This window comes from Lygodium microphyllum, chromosome 6, assembly GCF_053477565.2.
Source record: "Lygodium microphyllum isolate KBCC chromosome 6, Lygodium_microphyllum_v1.1.10, whole genome shotgun sequence".
In the NCBI taxonomy this organism is placed as follows: domain Eukaryota; kingdom Viridiplantae; phylum Streptophyta; class Polypodiopsida; order Schizaeales; family Lygodiaceae; genus Lygodium; species Lygodium microphyllum.
In genome coordinates, this window is record NC_141140.1 from 101,059,771 (window position 1) to 101,069,267 (window position 9,497).

Genomic DNA, 9,497 nt, shown 5'->3' on the forward strand with positions numbered 1-9,497 from the left:
TTTGCTCTTGAGTGTTGCAAACCACTGCAATAGTCTTCATATGATTTATCAATGCCACCTTAGATGCAAGTCCACTTGCATATACATCAAATACAACCTCATGAGCATCATTGAATGCTTTGATTGTAGTTTCCATAACTTTCATTTTCTTTCTCAAAACGGCCTTTGCAATCCTTTGTTCTTCTTCAAGATCTTCATCATTGCACTCCTTGTCCAAGCCTTCAAAGTCCAAAATGGAAGGCTTGTTGACATTGTTTATATATCGCTCAAAATTGATGAAACTTTTCTCCATGGTCACTAATGTCAAAACCACAAAAGAATCTATAGATCCAAAAGCAAACGTTCTATCCATTGGTAGGAAGTCAACACTACCAACTAGCATGCGATACTTGCAAGAAATGCTTTCAAGAGCATTTTTCAAAGTTGCCATTTGCTTTCGATCAAGAAATGATAACAACATGAATTGTTTAGGTTCACATGTCATTTGTAGTAGAGTGGATATAACCTTTCCAAACTTTATAGAGTCCCATTTCATTCCCTCAACCCCATGTGCTGCATCTAGAACAACAACCCCAATGGTAATTGGATCTCTGTAAAAATTATGTATAAGATCAAAGGTTTCTAGATTGCATCCGACAACATATACACGCCAAGGGGAAGTAGTGGAGGATTGAAGAGGATTTTGCTTTTTTCCAATTAGGAAGTTCACAATATCTTTTGCTCCATTTCGTAGGGACCCTGCATCAGCTCCACGTGTGAGCTTCTTTGATACCCAATCATTGCAAATGCCTAAAATCTTTGTGTAGACTTCATCATTGATATCATAATCATCAACAAGCTCTTCCCAAGTCTTCATCACAGCGCTACTTTCTGGAACTGAAGCATTGAAAAGAGTGACTAATTCCTCCTTTAGGACCCTATCTTGCTTGATTTGCTTAGCCCTTGTTTCCATGTCAATCATATCTTCCTTATCCCATTTGTTTCTAAGAAAAAGGATATGACCTTCATTGATCTCCTCTTGTAGTGTAAGGATGTCTCCATCCTTTAAACCCATAAGGCAACGAAATGCAGCAGGAGAAGGTTGCCTTCCCTTTTTTCTCGAACTCTCCTCTTGGGATATAAGTTCACCTCTAGAGTATCTCTTCATGATTTTGATCCAACTATCAAATATTTCTTGGGAGCTAACAATCATATGGCAATCTCTAGATGCACAATTTTCTCCAATGTATGCCACAAATCTCTGCAAAAAAAAGATCAAAATAGTGAGCATAGAACAAAAGAAAGAGCATCACACTAATCTTCACAAAAAAAGAAGGTAAGCTTATATATGATTACCTGCCATGGTACTCTTTGAGAGCTTGTCTTAGAAAGCCCTTGTTGGGGTTTTGGTGGAGAACCAAATGCTAGCCACTGATCTCTTAATTGTTGAAGTTGCTCAACATAAGGTGCATTCTTCATAACATTATGTGATTCCATATTTGTCATTCGTGAAAGCTCAATGCACATTTCCGCAGGACAATCAACTAATATTCTAGCATTTCTTGTGGTGTATAAATGCTTGGTTGCTAGACAACGTGTAGTATTACTCTGAATATATATCTTTGCTGCATGAATTGAGTGAAGCCCTGATATAATCCAATAACTATAAGTGTCCAACTTATTAGCATCCACCTCATCACGATGCATGGGTCTCTTCTCATTATTGTCTTGTACAAAAGGCATAAGATATGCTGCTGTTGCTGGGTTCATGGGAGTCTTTATGAAAGACGTGGTTAGCTTCTCTACATAATCCCAACATAGTGACCTATAAGCATACAAAGGAGGTGCCTCATAACACCTATCAACGAGAATAGGAAATTGTGTTGTTGGCCCAAATGGAAAGAATTTTTCAAACATGTGAAATCCCGATTCTTCCTTCTTTCCCTTCTTCTTAACTATTTCAGGAAAATCGAATGTTCTTTCTACTCCCTTGACCTCAAGAGAAATTATTGGCTTTGCAGGTGTAACTTCTAACATGGAAGGTAAAGTGGCATCATTCTTAGTAGTGTTAGCAGACATACTAACAACAAGAGCTTGTGACAAGGAACTTTGTTGAGGTGATTTTGACTTTGAGCTTGTGGGATTCCATGAATTATTTTCTTCTTGAGGAGAAGATGAAGATCTCAAGTCTATTTGTTTATCTTGGAGCTTCATTCTTTTGTTGGGGCGATCACATTTTCTTGATAGGGAAAGTAGCTCACTATTTTGAACAGCTTGGAATGCTAATATAATGTCTTCTGTGCCCTTTACCTCCTCAAATAAGGTCCATCCCATTGTTTTCAAAGAGTATTCTTCATCCTCTTTAATACTGGCAAAGTGAAATGACAAAGGATCAAGTTTGTATACTACATTTTTCCCCTTGATCTTAACAAGATTACATGGTATTCCCTCTTTCCCAGCACATCCATCTGTTATCTTCTCTATGACACCATCTTGTTGAAAAAATGCAATATCACTCTTCAAAGTGAATAAGAGAACATTGTCAGCTCTTTTTCCTTGACTATCATAAACATCCACATACCATGGATACACAAAACCACCACTAACTCCATCAATGGTTTGGGTCTCCTTTTTGGATGTGCTATCTTTCTTTGCCATTGAATAGTTCTACAAAGAGAAAAAGTTGTTAGACAAAAGTGGATTTAAAAATATTCAAAATTCACAAAACCCACATAAATGTATAAGATTTCTAAGTTGAAAATTGAAAACACAACAACACAAGATTTTACGAAATACAAGACAAATGTACTCTAAAGGGACTCTTCCATAAAATGGAATATTGAAATTTGAGATTAAGTGTGGTATGAGATCCAACCATAAATATGTGTGCTTATGTATCAAATCTCATGGATTATCCTGGCCCTAAGTTAGCATTAATTATGTTTCTCTTACAAGAATCATATAGTAAAAACTTTGCAATGGACTTCGGTGAGAAGATCAAATTCTATTAATAGTGAGACTTGACCATGGGCTTAACCAAATGGTCAAGTGATAATGAAATGTTGAGTGTGAGTGTGGTATGAGATATAGTGAAAAATCATTGTGGTTATGTAGAAAATATCATGGATGATTTTGTCCCTAGGTTAATATTGGATTTCTTCTCCATGCAAGGATCATACTCTACGAACTTTGCTAAGATTTTTGGCCATGTGGTCAAATCCTATTTAATCAAAGAATGGGATTTAGTCCAATATGAGATCCACCTATATATCGATGTGGTTATGTAGCAATCTCACAATTCCATTTGGCCCAAAGTTAACATTTTAATTACTGCGCATGTAAGTTTCCCTTGAAATGAGCTATATTGTAGAAACATTGTCATTGGTTTTAGCCATGTGGTCAAATCCTATTTAGCCATAAGACTTATCTATCAGATTAGAAACTTTGCCATGGTTTTTTACCATAGGGTTCTTAAAGGCTAGTTAAAGGGAGGATGCAGTTTATTGTGATATGAGATTCACATATAAACAAATATAGCTATGTAGCAAATCCCATAGATATCAATATAAGATAAAGCGAAAAACACTTGAAAGGTGGAGATTTGACCTCATGGCAAAACCTACAAGACAAGATGATTTCTATAAACTAGTTTTAACCATATGGCCAAATCTAGTTTCATAACCATATGAAGAAAGTGATTCATTTGTTGTAACATGCTGTGAAATTGGATTTGACTATATAGCCAAATATTGTTTTATAATGGAATGAAAAAGTAGTCTCATGGTTTGTAAGATTTATGAGATTAGATTTGATCATATGGCTGAACAAAACAAGAATGGGGGATTCTTGGATGCTAGCATTGATAACAAAATGAAAGATTTGACCATATGGCCAATTTTTATTTTGTAGTGGAATGGAAAAAGTGGCTAATTTGTGGAAAAATGATATGATATTTATAAAAAGTAATGAAAAATTGAAATGAAAGAAATGGTTAATGGAAACAAAGTGGTTTTTTTGTTGCACAACAAGTTTTGACCACATGGCGAGACTTCCTATAAATATAGTAGGTAATCAAGGAGTTCCAAGTAGAACATGGTCTTCCTTTTTTGGAGATAATATAGAAGATGTTTTTCTTAGAACATTTTTCCATACAACCAAATCTAGCATACCCAAAATTTGTGTGATTGAACCCACCATAGATTTAGTCATAATTTTTTAGGATCAAATTCCAAAAAAGTGGTTCGTTTGTTGCAAGACAAGATTTTACCACATGGCCAAATTATAGAAAGTAAGGAATTCTAAGTAGAAACTAGCCTTTCCCTTTGGAAGTAAGCAAGGGTTGATAATATAAGAAAGCATTTGACCAAATGGCAAAATGTCATTCTTGTAGTAAAATGAACAAAGTGCTTGATTGGTTGCAAGATATTGTGATACTACAGGAGTCCTTATTTTGGCCAAGAGATAGCTTAAGGAGAAGGTTTGGCCACATGGCAAAATCTCATAGTATATTGAAAAAACGAACATAAATTACTTCTTATATTATAAAAAAAGATTTGACCTCATGGCCAAATCTCAGATTGTATTGAATAAATTAACAAAAAGTACTTCTTATATTGCAAGAAATTTTTTGACCATATGGTCTAATCTATAAATTGATGAAAGATCATGATATGTGTTGTTAGAAAATCAAATTATATCCTATGGCAAAATCATATTGACTATTTGTAAGTATTGTATAGCCATATGCTTATTGCAAAATTATAAACAGTGTAACCATAAAATCTGATGGTAATGCTTTTACTATGAAAATACAGTATAATGGAAAGTTCTATATAGTAAAGTATAATACAATGTATAAGAACTTGATAAAATGCTCTAATATTACAGAATGATACAATAAATATAAGGCTAGGTTTAGCCTTGAGGCAAAATCTTGAGGTATATAGCATCACAGAATAGAAAGAAAGGCTAGTATTTTGAAAGCACTCATCATTGATAAAAGCATTGCACAAACCATTTATTCCATATTCACATCTAAGAGACTTTTTTCAACATTACACAAATCATATACTTCATATTCACAACAAAAAGAGTATTTTCAACAGTGCAAGAAGTCATGTTTTCAATATTGACGTAGAGTGAAGCTATCACTTGCAAGGTAGTGGTTGGAGAACAAAAAACACAAGCACTCCAGGAGATCAATCAAGCAATCAAGAAGAAGAAGAAGACATTGAATTCTCAAGAGTGAGTGCCTAATCTCATTGCTACAGAAATACATATACAGAAATACATATTGCATTTAGTTTTCATACATGATTCTTATTTAGAAAATGCTTTTGGTGTTTGATCTTAATATTATTCAATACTAATCATACAAAAGAGTAGTAGTGTGATTTGTAGTAATTGTATGGATTGAAATAGTCATAATCAATGTAGTTTAGCTCAAAATCAAAAATGAAGTAGGGAAAAGTTGAAAACCTATTGTAATTAGTAGGTCAGTAATGTGTGCCAACGTAACAGAAATCACCCGTGAAGTAGGAGCAGGCACGGTGTGGACTAGCGATCATTCACTAGCTTGTTGAATTGCTGAAGCCTTGGAGCAAGATTTTTGATTTAAAGATGCACGTACTTTTGGTCATAATACCCTGATTCAAACCAGAAATTGCATTGCACAATCTGTTTCAGTTTGAGAAAATGAAACACTGAAGAGTAATCAAAGAAATATCCTGATTCAAACTAGATATTGAACTGCACAATCTGTTTCAGTTTGAGAAAATGAAACAGTGGAGCGAATCAAAGAAATACCCTGATTCAAACCAGAAATTGCACTACACAATCTGTTTCAGTTTGAGAAAATGAAACAATGGAGAGTAGTCAAAGAAGAGGAGGGGGATAGAACTGCCAAAGATTAGGGCTGCAACACATGTAGTAAGAGAGGGGCGACAGGAGCAGAGATAAAAACGCAGAGGATCAAAAATGCGAAACCTGCAACTGTAAAAACGTAACAGAGAAAACGCCCAGGTTAGAGAGTTACGTGCAAGAAAGAGGGAGGGGAAGAGAAACTCATTTTGAAAAACGTCATGATTAGTTGTAAAGGCCGACTCATGAAACGAATCATTTAATGTATCACGCTATTCGAATAACCATAACTTGTTACGGAATACGAGTAGATTTAGATCTTATTTTTGTGTCTATTTTTTAATTTTATTAAAGATTTCAAGTCGCGATTTTTTCAAAAATCACGTAATGGCTATACCGTAGGCCGCCGGGGTCTACCGGCAGCCCCCGGACCCCGCCGTTGGGGGCGTTGCCCCCAAACCCCCACCGGGGGCGCTGCCCCCGAACCCCCGTTGGGGGCGTTGCCCCCAGACCCCCACAGGGGGGCGCTACCCCCCGGACCCCGCCGTTGGGGGCGTTGCCCCCAAACCCCCACCGGGGGCACTGCCCCCGAACCCCCGCTGGGCCCCCAGACCCCCACAGGGGGGCGCTGCCCCCCGGACCCCCCGTTGGGGGCGTTGCCCCCAAACCCCCATCGGGGGCGCTGCCCCCGAACCCCCGCTGGGGGCGTTGCCCCTAGACCCCCACAGGGGGGCGTTGCCCCCCGGACCCCCCGTTGGGGGCGTTGCCCCCAAACCCCCACCGAGGGCGCTGCCCCCGAACCCCCGCTGGGGGCGTTGCCCCCAGACCCCACAAGGGGGCGCTGCCCCCTGGACCCCCCGTTGGGGACATTGCCCCCAAACCCCCACACCAGGGGCACTACCCTCGGACCCCCGCTAGGGGTGTTGCCCCCAAACCCCCATCAGGGACATTGCCCCCCCAAACCCCCACACCAGGGGCACTACCCTCAGACCCCCGCTAGGGGCGTTGCCCCCAAACCCCCATCAAGGACACTACCCCCAACCCCCTACTAGGGGTGTTGCCCGCATACCCCCACCAAGGGCCCTACTGCTTAAATCCCCCATTGGGAGCTTTGTCCCCAAATCCCTACAACGAGTGCTATCTTGAAACCCCAACTAGGGGCATTGCTCCCAAACCTCCACTGAGGAAGACATTGCCATCAAACTCTTACTAGGGGCATTTCTCCTAAACCAGCTCTTTCCCCCTCGCCCCTCCTTAAGAACCCACCATTGTGATATTGCCCATGTTTCCACAGCTAGAGATTTTTCCTACATACTCTCTATCCTACCCTACTAGAGATTCTACTCTCGAACTATCACTAAGGTGGGTTCAAAATCCTCAATGACAATACACATTACATATTAGATACATTTAATATACATAATCTTACAAAATATGATTTAATAGATTTAAATTATATTTATTAATTATTAATAAATTAATTTAATATATATATTTTTAAATTATATTTTGATAATATATTCCATAATATGCACATAGTATGATATACTAATATAACATGATTTAGACTAATAGTATAACTTAAAAATAAAATGTAATATGATACATTTTACTATTATCAACAAGTAGGTAGTATAAGATTTATAAATATTTAACCATGATAAAAATTATCTTTCCTTCTCAAATAGCTTCTTTTTAGGCACCTTCTACATCCACAAATTTTGACATGCAAGAGAAGAAATTTCTTCTCAAGCAAATTAAGGCACACTAGTTTAATGGAGAAGGAATAGACATCGCAGTTGAGGCGGAGATATGGATTGAGTCAATGGGTGATTATCTCTCTACTTCGGGAAGAACTGCTTCTACCAATCAAGCAATGATAGCAAAACTTAAGCTAATTTTCTAGGCCCCATTATGGTGGAAGCAATGGTGCAAGGATCAAGGTATTTTTGAAGCCGCTGTCACTTGGGCTCAACTGAAAGATGCTGTACGCGGACGATACCTTCCGTCAATCTACCAGACTTTGAGGATGAATGAATTTTTTAAGCTCAAGCATGTGGAATTAACCTTGGAAGCCTATTAGTCAAAGTTTGTAACCCTACTAAAATATACACCACCTATGGATATTGTGCAGCAAGTATCCAAGTTTTTCCATGGCCTAAACACTCCTCTGAACCACCATTTTGAAGCTATGTATCCAACAAACTTGCAAGATGCATTACTCCGAGTGAATCCAATCGTCCAAGAACTTAAATCGGGCAATTGTAGCAAAGTCGACTCTCGAGATCTGGATGAGAGATGTCATACGTGTGGAGAGATAGGGCACATCTGTAGGAGATGTCCGTACCATCAATGCTTTCATTGCAATGAGCTAGGGCATGTCCAAGCAGACTTCCCTGACTTAAGTCTGAAATACATTAAACCTCCAAGAAAACGAAGCTACATAGGTGCACTCTAGGGATAGATAGAGGAATTAGATGAAGATGAAGACCTAGAACCTACAACACCTCTTCACGATGATTAGAAACCCTAGATATCTTTCAAAAATGTAATACATTTGGTATTAAGAACACCCCAATAAATCCTACTCTTATAACTACATTTAATTTGCATCATATGTATTGCATCTATTTTGAGCCTAGAACTCGCAAATGATTAGAGATACTCTTGCAAGAATTGACAGTTATAACGTGCAATGAATTTCTCTTAAGTCGTTTCTTATCAACTTATATAGATTGGGTCTTACTAGAATGTCGAAGCTTGGAAGTATTCTTTCGCATTACAAGTAAAGCCAATTGTCCATGGAGCTTAATCGTCCCGAACTAAGAAGAGGACAATCTGGGAACGTAGTTTTCGAGATAAAGGACCACTCCAATCTGCTAAAACGATCCTAGGACAATTTGGTCTAAAGAAAAAAATCCTACCAAGGACAACCAAGAATCTTGTGACCACAAGTGATAAAGTTCCGCGATGTTTCTATTGCAGGGAGTTAAGTCATTTCAAAAGGGATTTTCCAAAGCACCCTAAACACCAATGCTCCGAGTGCCACAACATTGGATATAACTACATCAATTGTCCCAACAAAACTCAAAGAGAACTTGAGCTTACAAGAAATGAAGTTGTACAAGCTCCAGTGATCCAGAATATACTAGTGCTTACGAAAAACCTAGAAGATATCCATAAGATGTAACTACCATAAATTTTCTATCGTAATCAAGACTCCAATATATCAAATACAATAGGTTGTTGTTTCAAAAGACCACATGCTTGTGAGTGATCAAAGTAACGCAGCGAAAGCATGGTGGGCCAATAATCCACATGTTCCAAAATGATACCCCCGGTTTCTCTCGAGATGAGGACATCTCGATTTCTCTAAGGGGAGGAGGATGTAGTATTTCCACACAATAAAAGTTATTTGGTTAGTTTGAAAGTTAGTTAGTCAATTAATAAGTTAGTAAGATTACTAACTAAAGACTAACTAAAAAAGAAAAAAGAAAAACTATCTAACGTTAATAATTAAGGATTTTTTTTATTAAAAATATATGTTTAAAAATCAAGAGTCATAAATCTGATATTTTTCTCGGATTGACAAGGACCGTAGCCACCCTTCACGTAAGTTACAATGTGAACGAGGCTTATGAGCTATATTAATCACTAGT

At 38.0% G+C, this 9,497-nt stretch overlaps 1 protein-coding gene across 1 annotated transcript in view; it reads right to left on the reverse strand.

Moving 5' to 3' along the window:
- The window catches only part of LOC148034871 (uncharacterized), a 31,002-nt gene extending 29,343 nt beyond the window's left edge, over positions 1-1,659 (reverse strand). Inside the window, exons 1-2 of the mRNA XM_087680727.1 lie at positions 1,336-1,659; positions 809-1,240 (exon numbers count right to left, since the gene is read on the reverse strand). Coding sequence (XP_087536853.1) covers positions 809-1,240; positions 1,336-1,506 — 603 coding nt within the window. The 5' untranslated portion in view covers positions 1,507-1,659. The remainder of the gene's footprint in view (positions 1-808; positions 1,241-1,335) is intronic.
- Positions 1,660-9,497: the final 7,838 nt, after the last annotated feature.